Source organism: Heterocephalus glaber, unplaced genomic scaffold (genome assembly GCF_053883595.1).
Source record: "Heterocephalus glaber isolate CG9 unplaced genomic scaffold, H.glaber_assembly_v1.0 deba00000347, whole genome shotgun sequence".
Lineage (NCBI taxonomy): Eukaryota > Metazoa > Chordata > Mammalia > Rodentia > Bathyergidae > Heterocephalus > Heterocephalus glaber.
This window is the reverse complement of record NW_028258143.1, coordinates 21,439,184-21,452,323: the sequence shown is the minus strand read 5'-3', so window position 1 is coordinate 21,452,323 and position 13,140 is coordinate 21,439,184. Positions and strand designations below refer to the sequence as shown.

Here is a 13,140-nt window from a genome sequence, read left to right as displayed (position 1 = left end):
TTAAATCAGAACTCTGGAAAAGTTCTTTCCTGGAAATATGTTGTTAGTTAAGCTAGAAGTAAATCACTACTCAAGCTGTTTTACAGTTATCAAAGTCCTCTCAAGCTTTAAATTTTCAACTTTGCTTCCTGAACTATTTTAACAGAGCCTGGTGAGTACTGAGCTTAAGTGATATAATATGAACCAAAAAAAGTTAAAAGTGGTTTTAAGGGCTAGAGGTTTTAAGTGGTAAAGCACTTGCATGGCATACACAAGGTCCTAGGTTTGATTTCTAACACCATATGTACACATTGGTTTAAAAGCTAAAGAAACAAAAAATAACTTCTCACAGTTAAAAAAATAACTTATAAACATTGATATATTTTGCAAATTATGGTAATTTCTCTTCTAATAATGAAATTTTCCATTCTAGTAATTCAATATTTAATCTTGGTCTTTCTACTGTACAAAGTACCCAGTGGTGGCTTATGCAATCTCCATGGCCTCCACCACACTGTAAAATTCAGTCATGCAAAGTTCCTGAAATGAATTTTTTTTTTTTGGTACCGGGGATCGAACTCGGAAACTTGCGCTTGCGAAGCAGGTGCCGGAACCACTGAGCTAAAATCCCGGCATAAGAAATGAATTCTTTAAAAGGTACAATAACACAGTGCTTACCTTAACCACATGCATATCAACCCCATACATTTCTAGCCATTTGGCTTTATTCAGATAATTGGTTTCAGCTTGTGCTGGTGTCTGACCTCTAAAAATTAAAAGATAGTATTTTAAAAAATAAATATAAATTTAATTTTCTATCAAAGGTAGAAACAAAAGAAAATGAATGAAAAATGACTGTTGTGTTAAGAAAATATGATCAAATGAATACCTGTATTCCTTCCATTTCTCAAAAATAGCCAGTTCCATTTCCTCAGTCTGAATGGGCACAAACCTGAACTCAGAGACAAGTTCAGGACTATGTTCAGCAAGATCATAGTCACCAAGTTCAGCTACAAATATAAGTTTCATAATGTTATACTGTGTTAATTGTATATTAACAATGTATAGCATTTTTTTCCAAAAAAATTCTTCTTCACAACTCACTTTATGAATAAAAATTATTAATAAGATTATTTCTAGGTATCTATAATTAAGTTATATGCACAGAATGTGATACCATATAACACTGTATAGTCCATGTCTTCCTAGAATATAAGATTATTAATCTGAAAGAAACAAGTAAGAATTACCACCATCACCACCATCACACCACACCACACCTCTAAAAAATCAGTGAGAAGAAGCAACAGGAAAAGAACTAGACAATGCACATTCATACACTCATCTGTGCTTATCTCTGAACTGTGAGTCTGGGAAGAGTGGGAAATTATGCATCCAGTTTCCTCCCTTCTCCCCTCCTTATAGATTTTTGCAGTGCTGGAGACTGAAACCAGGACCTCCCACACTTTAGGTAAGTGCTTTATCACTGAGCTAAACATACACAGCCATTTTCTATGTTTGAAATTTTTTCTTTTAAAAAGAATATTCCACTTGTAATTTAAAAATTTTAAATCCAGTTAAGGAGAGAAAAATACATGAACTACCTTCATATAATATACTGTAATGGTAATCAATCACAATTAACTAAATTCTTAGTCCATATTGGACATGTATTTACTAAGCACTACTGTGAGTCAAATATCTGTTAAAATATACAAAGATGTATGAATCATATTTGTAAACAGTGTATACTCTGGATGTCTTGAAACTTACATAATGAGGCACAAACAGAATATATGAGGCAGTTAATAAATGGTACAGTGAAAATGACAGATCTACAACAGAATTAAATAAGTTTTTAGAATTAAAACTCTCCTGCAGGAAACAGTAAGATACAAGTGCACTTCCAAACAACTGTTTGTGGACTAGGAGTGTGGTTAGAGCACTTGTCCGGTATGCATGAAGCCCTCGGTTCAATCCCCAGCACCACACCCCACCCAAAATGCAACTATATGCTCTGATCATAACAGTGCTAGAGACATGGTATTCCTAAGCTAGTTATCAATTTGTTCTTATGCAGATAAGACAACAAGTTTTAATTTGGAGACAGAATAAAACAGTAAATGAAAGCAGGCAGAAAAGAATTTAAATTAGTAGAAAATTTTTGAAGTACAGAAATATTTTCATCACCAGTTCCTATTATCAACAAGAAAACAGGCTTTCTCTAATAACAAAATAAGCAAACATATTGTTTACTATAAAACATAAAATTCAGACTTAACTATACAATGGCAAATAAACTACTACTGATCATAGAGGGACTGGGCCTAAAGACAGAATCACTAAAAAACCATAGAATTAAAGTCTTGATCATCATTAAACATTGTTTTTATTCTAGTATAGTGATTATGAACCTTTTAGGGACCCAGTGCCAAACTGCAGCCCCAAATCCACTGTGCCAACACTATAATTAAATCTGAATATTGAGGTTTTAGTTTAGAAAACAACAACCCATACGTTAACAACTTTTGTCTTAAAAATAAAATTTAACTCGGATGCCACAGGTTTGCCACCACTGTTCCAATATATGCAGATATGCCCAGGAAAATATTTTCTTTCATTTTGTGAACAAGGACAAAAATTACCATTTTCTTTATAATGTCCAGATTTCAGAAGAAAATTCCTAAACATAATAGTATTTAATCAATGCAATAAGCTACAAAAGAGTAAGCTTTTCAGTAATTTATTAGAATAAACTTTAAAATGACCATCAGGAACTAATAAATATACACCATGCAAGTAATGCTTTCACGGATTCATTTTGTTGGTGGGAATGTAGATTGGTGCAATCACTGTGGAAATCAGTATGGAGATACCTCAAAGAACTAGGACTATAGGTCCCATTTGACCCAGCTATTCCCTACTGGGAATCTTCCCCAAAGAATTAAAAGAATCATACCACAGTGATATATGTGCACCTATGTTTATAGCGGCACAGTTTGTAATAGCTAAAGCTTGGAAACAGCCCAAGTGCCCATCGACTAGAAACTGGATAAAGAAGATGTGGTTTTTTAAATAAAATGGAGTACTACTCAGCCATAAAGAATGAGAAACTAGAGACATTTATAGCTAAATGGATGCATATTGAGGCTATACTCGTAAGTGAAATAAATAGGACACACGTGTAAATACCGAATAGTTTCTCTAATGTGAGAAATTGAAAGTGTAAATAAGGATGAAAATGATTAAAATGAATAACTGATAATTTGAAATAGGAAAAGGTCCAAGGGTTTGGGGATGGCGGGAGGGGAAGGGGAAAGGGAAGAAGGGAAAGGAAAAATTATGAGAAAAGAAAAATAAAATTGAATCAAAGTCTGTGGTAAATAGGGAAGGGTGGAGGGGGTGAAGGGTGCACAGGTAATGGGAGAAAAAATAAGAACTAAGATACATCATGTTCAGGTGCAAATACCCAATGATAAATGTAAGTGTATTTTATACCTAAAATGTACCAATAAATATATATATAAATTAAAAAAAAAAAAAAGAATAAGAATAAAGAGGGCCAGGGATGTAGCTCAGCGGCACTGCACCTGCCTGGCAAACACAGAGTCTGAGTTCAATCCCCAGTACTGGAAGAAAAAAAAAAGAGTAAGAATAATGAAAGTGGACCAGGGATTTAGCTCAGTGCCAGGTCAGAGTTTGATCTCCGTTACCAAAAAAAAAAAAAAGAATAATGAAAGAACACTATGTGGCCACAGCAATAATGTACTCATATCCCACTGTATTTTTTAAAGGAAAATATTAGCTGAGTGCCCAATTATAACATTTACTAAATTATCAAGTGAACTCCAATTTTTGTTTGAAAATATTAGAGACGGAAAAGGGACAAAGATAAGAAAGAAAATAAAAAGTCTATGTTCTAAGATAAAAGAGTTGGACACTGATAAACATTTATACAAAAAGTGTATCTTTTCGTATAAACGTTTATACAAAAAGTGTGTCTTTTCTTGCAAATTATTTGACTTTTCAAATTGTTTAAAACACACACACAAAAAACCAATTATGCTCTAGGCTTAACAGCACAAGAACTGCTTACCTTGTAGATTGTAAGCTGCCAGTTGCACTGCTGTATCAAAAGGACATTCTAATCTGAGACCAAAACACAAAATTGTTAAGTCAATTTCTAATCTCCATTTTAAGATAAATAAAAAAAATACTTTATGTTGACCATTTCATTTTCATAACTTAGAACTTATTTTTGCAATAATTTTTCAACCACTCTAGAAAATGTGCAGTTATTTGCTCAACAATACTCACTTTCCACTGAGAATATCTTGTTTTAACTGAAGAACAAACAAATACCTATGAAAAATAAAAGGCACCAATGAATAATCCACTATGTCATTTTACCCACAATAAAGTGCATAAAGGAAAAAATACGTAAAAAAAGGGGAATAAGACTCAGGAGATTCGCATGACCACAAGATAACAGCAAAGAATCAGAGCATATTACAGCAACCTTAGTAGAGAGAGAAGACAAGCAGGGTGGGGTCCCCTTGTGCCAGTCCTGACTGCTTTCTTGTGCCTTTGCTTTTGGCTAAAATACACCAGAACCCTAAATATCTGTCCCACACCCAACCAGTCACTATCTTCAGAAATTAAGAGCTTGCCACAAGCTTTGGCTCATTATCTAGATTCTTAACCAGGCTTCTCATGCTTCAGAGGCCTCAGAATCCCTTAAAACTGTATGTGTGCATGCGTTTTTCTAGAAGGACAATCTTTGGCTAACTGTACTCTGATTAACACATCTTTTTTATACATGAGAGACACAGATGGATAAATTCCTGGACAACAGCTATAATCTCACTGTCAAAAGAGGGAACCCTTCCAAAGGATTTCTCTGACTCACTTTTTCACCTAATGAATATTGTGTGTGCATAGAGTCATGCTTATGTAATAGAGTCAATGAATAAATATCAAGGAGGCAGAATAAAATAAAGTGGATACAATGTAATGTTTATTTAAAACTATTCAAACCAAATCAAGATCTAACATTTTCATTCATTAATGACATTTTAATGAGTAAAACGTCAGGAACTAACTTGAATGAACACCCAGTGGCCAAAGAGATTAGTTTGTCCATTAACATGGTATTGCAACGTACTAAAAACAACAAACCTCTTTAAAATCTATGTGTTAACAATACATGTGAAAAAGAAAACTAGTCACTTCTGGCAGATACTAGGGAACCAAATATTTTGAAAATAAATAAAAGAACAGAATCACACACTTAAAAAATATTATTCCAGCCAGGTGTAGTGGTGGTAATAGTGCAAACCCATCATCCTACCACTCTGGAAGGCTTAAGGCAGGAGGATCACAAGTTTGAGCCTGGCCTAGGCAAGTTACTGACTTAGTGAGACCTTGTCTCAAAATAAAATATAGCTGGGCATGGTGTCACATGCCTGTAATCTTAACACTTGGGAGGCTGAGGCAGGAGGACTGATGCAAGTTCAAGGCCAGCCTGGGCTACACAGAGAGTTGAATGTTCCCCTAAACTACACAGCAAGACTTTGTCTCAAAAAACCAAAAAACACAATTATCTTTGGTATTCTAGGTCTCTTCTGGTTCCAAATGAATTTTAGGGTTGTCTTCTAATTCTATGAGATACACTGGTAGAATTTTGATCAGGATTTCACTAAATCTGCATAACAATTTTGGAAGTATGGCCATATTCACTATATTGGTTCTTCCTACCCAAGAACAAGAGATATCTTCCATTTTCTGATATCCTCTTCTATCTCCTTTTTCAGGGTACTTAGTTTCCAATGTAGAGGTCTTTTACTTTGTTTGTTAGATTGACTAGTAGGTATTTCATTTTTTTGGATGCTATCGTGAAAGGTGTTGTTTATCTAATTTCTCTCTCAGTGAGTTTGTTATTCCTGTACAGGAATGCTATTAATTTTTGAGTGTTGATTTTGTATCCAGCTACACTACTGAATTTGGTTACTAAATCTACAAGTCTTTTGGTGGAGTTCTTGGGGTCTTCTATATAGAGTATTAAGTCATCTGCAAATAATGATAATTTAACTTCTTTCTTTTCTATCCTTATTCCTTTTATTTCTTTCTCTTGTCTAATTGCTGTGGCTAATGTTTCCAGAACTATATTAAGTGGTGACAGTGAACATCCCTGTCTTGTTCCTGATTTTAGAGTGAAAGCTTTCAGTTTTTGTCCGTTTAGTTGGCTGTTGGTTTGTCATGGATGGCTTTTATCAGATTGAGAGTAGGAAAAAATTGTAGCTGCTTGTCCCTCAGATAAAGGACTAATATCTAGAACATACAAAGAATTGAAAAAAAATCAGACCCCTGCAAATTTAAAGACCCAATCCAACAATGGGCATCTCAAATGAATACACACTTCTCAGATGAAGAAGTACAAATGGCAAATAAATATATGAAGAAATGCTCAACTGGTCATTCGAGAGATACAAATTAAAACAAGGCTGAGATTCCATCTCACTCCAGAAAGAATGGCTATTATGAAGAAATCAACCAACAACAAATGCTGATGGGAATGTGTGGAAAAGGAACCCTTCTCCACTGCCAGTGGAAGTGCAGACTGGTGTAACCACTGTGGAAATAACTGTGGAGATTTCTCAAAAAACTAGGATTAGAGGTCCCATTTGACCTGCTGGGTCCCATTTCCTTGCTGGGTATCTTCCCAAAAGAATTAAAAGCATCACACCACGGCAATATATGCACACCCATGTTTATAATGACACAGTTTATAATAGCTAAATCTTGGAAACAACCCAAATGCTCATCAACTGATGAATGGATAAAAAAAGATGTGGGGCCAGGGATTTAGCTCAGTGGTTTTGCCACCTGCTGCATAAGCACAAGGTCCCGAGCTCAATCACCAGTACCACCACCACCACAACAACAACAACAAAGATGTGGTTTTTCTATGATGGAGTACTACTCAGCCATAAAGAAGGATAAGCTTGAGATATTCATAGGTAAATGGATGCACCTTGAAGCTGCACTCTTAAAGTGAAATAAATTGGACACATGTGTAAATATTGCATTGTCTCTCTGGTATAAGAAACTGAAAGTGTAAATAGGGCCCAAAATGTATAATAGATAATGTGAAATAGGATGAAATTGTTCAAAAGTAAAGGGGAACTAACTGGGGGAGGGAGAAAGGAAAAAGGAAGAAAATGAGAAAAGAAGGAAAAAATGGAAATGGGATTTTTGTAAATAGGGAAAAAGGGGTTGATGGGAGGAGAGGGAAGGGGAATGGGAAAAAAAGAGGACTCAAGATACATCATGTACAGGTACAAATTCCCTACAATGAATGTGATCATTATGTGTATCTAAATTGTACCAATAAAATTAAAATTAAAAAAACATAAAATAACAAAATAAAAAATAAAACAAGTTCGATCCACAGTACCAAAATTTAATTAATTAATTAATTAAAAGAGATGGAAGCAGAGCTCACTGCAAAGGCCCTGGGTTCAATCTCCAGTACTGCAAACAAAACAAAATTACACAACACAAAACAAAACAACCACTGTCCCAGAACAAAATTCACTGATGTCTTATTACTAGGGGCAAGTAATCTATTTCATTAGTCATTTAGAAATTGTAAACAATCCTAAAATTAATTCCAACACTACCAAATAACCATACACAACTCTAGATAGCAGTCTTACCGGGTTAGCTCTTCACGAAGATTGTTTGGCTCTGAGGAATAAAACTTAACTCGAAGATGCAGACAATAAGGTGAACCAACTGCCATGAAAAAAAAAGATTTAGTTTCTATTTAACTAATAATACTTTTCAGCCAGTAAATCTGTTGAAAATCTACTGAAGTGGGACAGAAGATAACAGGTTATTGTGGCATTATTTCAGGTTAGATCACAACTTAAATGTTACACAAAAACATCAGCAGACTTAAAAAAATATACCAACCATCATATGGCATTATCATAAATGTCTGTCACCTCATGACACAACAGACAGCTCTAACAGTTCAGGGCCAAATGCATAAAATAAAAGTCTTGACCATACAAACTAACAGCCCTGAAAACTGACCAAGCTGACTTTTCTTAAAAGGCATTGAGGAATGCTCAGATTAATTGGTCAACAATAGTCATCCCACACACTTTCAAATTCATTTTCGCTAATTCACTAACCTCTGTATTCCTGTATTCTCAGTAGTTCTGCCCCATCATTTTGTAAAGACAAGAGGTGAGGTACCCTGAAACCTGACACTATGAAAGGTCAAACTAGATTATGGACTGGATACTAGTATTCTTCCCTGACGACTGCTAAGAATAATACTAATATTTTATGTGAAATATTTCATCTCATTATTCTCCCTTCTCCCATCCAAGTACTAACCAGGCCTGGCCCTGCTTAGCTTCCAAGATCAGACAAGACTGGGGGAGTTTAGGGTAGTATGGCCATAGAGTCATCTCATTATTCTAAACTAAATATTGTTACAGCTTTAAAGCCTCAAAATTATTTTCTCAAACTAGGCAAAAGTCAAGTAAAAGCCAAACAAAAAAATTCCAACACAAATAATTACTAAATAAAAATCAAGCCATTTTTGGGAAAGTCAATCTTATTTGCAAGCTGTAAGGCTTTCTCCTACAAACTTTAAATTGTAAGGCACTTGAATCTACATTAGTATCAAACCTATATGAGTCAGTCCATTAGAATGAAATGATCCAAAAACGATATTCTTACCCTCAAGAGCCAGAGTTTCTAATACATTTGATTCCCATTTTCTCTACAAATAACTTTTATAACACTTACTTTTTACTTGCTTCTTGATGCTTTTTGTACCATCCAACCAGTGCTGAAAAGACACACAAAAAAGTTCAATAGTTAAGTAGACGAAGGAACATTAAAATTTTAATTGCTGAAGGTTATTTTTCATCATGCCTTTGTTGATAACTACAATGAAATATTTCACAAGGGAAAAACCAAAGGGAATGAGTGAATGACTATGTGAGAGAGGGAGGGGGACTCACTCCAATATCCATGCTAAGCTTTTGACTTACACAAAAGAATACGTAAAACCTGATATGTGATGTCTTAAAAACATTTTCCTTGTCCCTCAATAACCAGGTTAATAGTCTAAATCTTGCCCTTGGTTTCCCTCATTGTTCCCAAATAAATGGCTCTCAAAATTGTTAAGATTAAAAAAGAGCTGGGAATGTGGCTCAGTGGTAGGCTGTTTGCCTAACATGCACGAGGCTCTGGTTCTCATCCCCTGCACCATTTATATAAACAAACAAATAAACAAAAATTATCCTCCTATTCCAGTGCCTGGTTCATTCTTATAACAGAAATGTGAGATTTATGAATAGATTGTAATGTAAGAATCAGATGAAGTAATGTAACAGTATCACCTACATTTAAAGAAGTAGATACTTCTCAGAAATAGTACTCTGAAAGAGCATACAGGGTAAAATTAGGTTTTTCTCATAATCAAGGCCCTATCTATTAAATGAAGCACTCTTGTTCCTCTGTGCTGTAATCAGCAAATTTCTGGTTTCAACAGTAACAACTTTTTGATTTATACAACCTCTTCATTATGAAATGCCCATGATACAAGTAGACCTAAAAACCAATTCCAAATACTTTCACTCACATTCCCAGATCACTTCTCATTATTAATCCCTTTACACAGCCAAGTCCTGCCAGTGCCAGCACTCGTCCAATTGAGATATACATGACTGAGTTATCTTCAGCATGTTTTCAATTCCAAGGAGCCTAAAGGAAAGGAGTATGCTTGTGCTAACTAGTTCACACAGCAAAGGAATCCAGTTTCAGAAATCCAGAGAGGCAAATATAAACAAGGCTACATTGTTAATATGGTTTTAACAGTTTGCTTTCCTTGCCAATTATTTGCCTAGCCTCTCCTCTCCATTCTCTCCCAACATCCAAAATGAAATTCTCAGAACTACCAGTGTGCCAGCAGAGTGCCTTTCCACCTTGAAATAAGATGCTCAGTAAACATTTCAAAGGGCAATTAAATGCTGTGCAACATTTTACCTGGATTCCAAGTTGTATAGACTATTTAGCCATTTTTTACCTTTTAACCGATTCAGCTGGATATTCACTTTTAAGCACGTCTCAACTTAGTAAATGTTTAAACATCCCTACATGTTAATAGGACACATAAGGCATGCCATCAGGCAGAACACAATTCAATCTATTAGTACAGAAAAACAGCAAATAATCCATCCATTCCTGCCCCCAAATCCAAAATTCAAAAATTCCAATCTTAATCCCTGTCCCCAAAACCTACTACAGCCTAATGCCAATCACATATAGGACATAAAACTATTTTTATGTCCCAAGATGTTTTCTCCCGAAAACCATGGACCTCAGAGTTGTCCTATCTTCAGGTTTTATCCCTCATATACAATAAAATAAAAAAAAATAACCCTATGGCTGGTCACATGGACTCTGTTGCATATTGTCATGGTTAGGGAGACTCTCATACATTACAAGGAGTACAATTAAGCATAACCCTTAAGGATGTAATCTGATTAGACAGCAGATAATACCTCAAAAATAACTATATGTACAGATTTACCTAGAAGGAATTATATTACAGAAAGTTAAGATAATTTATATATTAAATAACAGTGAGCTGGTTAAAGTATTTAAATATGAGAGCATAATACAGCAATTAAAAAGAATGAAAGCAAATACTTAAGGGTCTGAAACATTATTTACAATATATTACTATTTTTTTAAAGGACTGTGTATTATTTTGTCAAAAAGTACAAATTTGCATAATATGCATTTTCTTTCATATTGAGACAATCCATAACAAAACAGTAACAAAAATGTTATCTTTAGGTGAGTGAGACTGCTGGTGATATTTTCTCTTCTTTGTGCTTTCCTGTATTTTCTACTTAGTCTACAATGAACACCTACGATTTAATACAATAATCGTGACTCCTTTATTTTTTATATAAGTAATAAGTTCACATGGTTTAATATTATAGTAATATTAAAAACCATATGGTCAACTGTCTCCCCCAAACCCAATATACCACATGTACTCCACACAAGATATTATAGATTTCTCTCGATAACTTGATAATTGCACAGAGAATAAACAAAAAAACTTTCACATATGGGTGTTAGTAAAAAGTGAAGAACATTTACGATAGACTAAACACAGACTAAGTATACATTTTAATAGAATAAATTTTGTGGACTATAAGAAAGAAACAAATATAAGAAAATATAAGATAAGATCATCCCAGTGAGAAAAAGGGCTAGAAGTGTCTTCCAGGCACATATTTTAGTCTCTTTTCTACCTATATGTAGCAGCTTCTAGTATCTGCACTCTCTTAAGACACCCAAAACTCAGATAAATCATCAAACACATTTTAAAGTGAGATTTAGGAGCTGGGGGAATTCTGGGTGACATTCTTCTGGGGCAGATCTGAATTCATGTTTGCATATTCTCAAGTCTGTTTTCTTTCATCTCCTCCACATTCCAAGACCAGAGACTGGAAAATGCAGAGACAGGCACTGATACTATTTATTTTCCTTGAATCAGTGTCTCTAAGGGTTTGAGTTTAAATCACTTGAGAAGATAAAGGTGAGAGTGTGCACACAGATTCTTAGTGCTCAGTATGAGACTAATTAGGTCTGCACCATACTTTTAAAAGGAAACAAACTCCTTTCTAATTTCCTATTTTTAAAGTTTAGTTGATAAACTTAGATATCAAAGACTGAGGAAAGCCACACCTAGTTCCATCCTATTGAGCCGGGTATGGAAGAACAATGATTTACTTGTCTGTCTAAAATGAACAGTACATAATGATAAATACAACAGATACAACTAAACCAAACCAAAAAAATCACCTAGGAAGCTTTCTAAACATCAACATACACACCCTCATACCAGGTCCTCTAGCCAAACAGTCTGTAAATAGCTTTTCAATGATTCCTGCCTTTTAAACACCTACATGGTTTACAAAAGAAATGCACCACTGCCTCCTGCTCAAAGGGCAGAGATTACAGCAGAGAAATGTTAACTATCTTTCAAAGCAATTACTTCAGCAAAAAAACATTTCCTCTGTGAGTGGAGACTTGTCCTAAAGCAAATTATTTTAAAACAGGTTTTAACATTTACAGAATTTTAGAAAATGTTAAAAACTTATGCTAAGAAAGCAGGGGAGACCAATACACTTTATCATCATAATCTAACTAAAAAAACTTTAGTCTAGATTCCATTATACAGTAAATTCTTCCCAAGTTACCTTTTTTGGACTTAACAGTACACTATTAATAATAGGGGAGGGCCGGAGATTTAGCTCACTGGTTTTGCTGCCTGCTGCGTAAGCAGCAAGGACCCGAGTTCTATCCCCAGTACCAAAAAACAAAAACAAACAAAAATAATAGGGGAAATAAATGTAACTCCCAACCTGCTAGAGATGTTAGATATGCTGAATTCGGGTTCGCCAAAATCAAAGAATGAATTCTAAGGGACCACAGAGGTTAAGAATAAGAAATATTTATTGAGACAGCTCCTGAGAGGCAGAAGGGGTCCTGAAAGTAGACTGCCAACGAGCCCAATTTTCAAAGGAAGTTTTATAGACCAAAATCAAAATGTGGGTATAAAATCATGAGGTGGGTACACCATGGGTCAAAACTATGATCAACCAGTAAGATTACAGGTATAGCCAATTAGGTAATATTGATCCAATGGAGAAACAGGTCATGTAGCAAGTGTACATGGAAAAACAAAGACCTTTTTAGGAACGGATGGGATGGGGTAGTCCTTGTCAACCACCTGGGTGACTGATATCGATCTAGACTTTATTGGGCCAGGTGATACCAATTATGGTTGTTGCTGTCCCTTGGGGAGGCATGAAGCCCTGGTCATTCCATCTTTATCTTGAGGCCTGGCCTTCAACAGATGCACCTCCAGCCACAGATGTAATGTGTTTTCATCCTCTGCACTGACTCCCTCAAGGGCCCAGCCCTGTCTGATTGCCTAGAGTATTTCTATCTAATTTAGCTGTCTATAATACTATCAGACATTCCAAAAGAAGATGTCAATTTAGTCTATCTCTTCCTGTATATTATTAGTGTGCTTCTCTTAGGATCTAAAAA

General features: G+C 35.1%; 1 protein-coding gene across 9 annotated transcripts in view; it reads right to left on the bottom strand.

The window, feature by feature from the left end:
• The window catches only part of Epb41l5 (erythrocyte membrane protein band 4.1 like 5), a 167,278-nt gene that overhangs the window by 100,925 nt on the left and 53,213 nt on the right, over nucleotides 1-13,140 (bottom strand). For all 9 annotated transcript variants that reach the window (XM_004836051.3, XM_021236549.2, XM_087198126.1 and 6 more), the window contains 6 exons: nucleotides 8,806-8,848; nucleotides 7,698-7,776; nucleotides 4,297-4,341; nucleotides 4,076-4,128; nucleotides 869-989; nucleotides 658-745 (listed from right to left, as the gene is read on the bottom strand). In XM_004836051.3, the coding sequence (XP_004836108.1) occupies nucleotides 658-745; nucleotides 869-989; nucleotides 4,076-4,128; nucleotides 4,297-4,341; nucleotides 7,698-7,776; nucleotides 8,806-8,848 (429 nt within the window). The remainder of the gene's footprint in view (nucleotides 1-657; nucleotides 746-868; nucleotides 990-4,075; nucleotides 4,129-4,296; nucleotides 4,342-7,697; nucleotides 7,777-8,805; nucleotides 8,849-13,140) is intronic.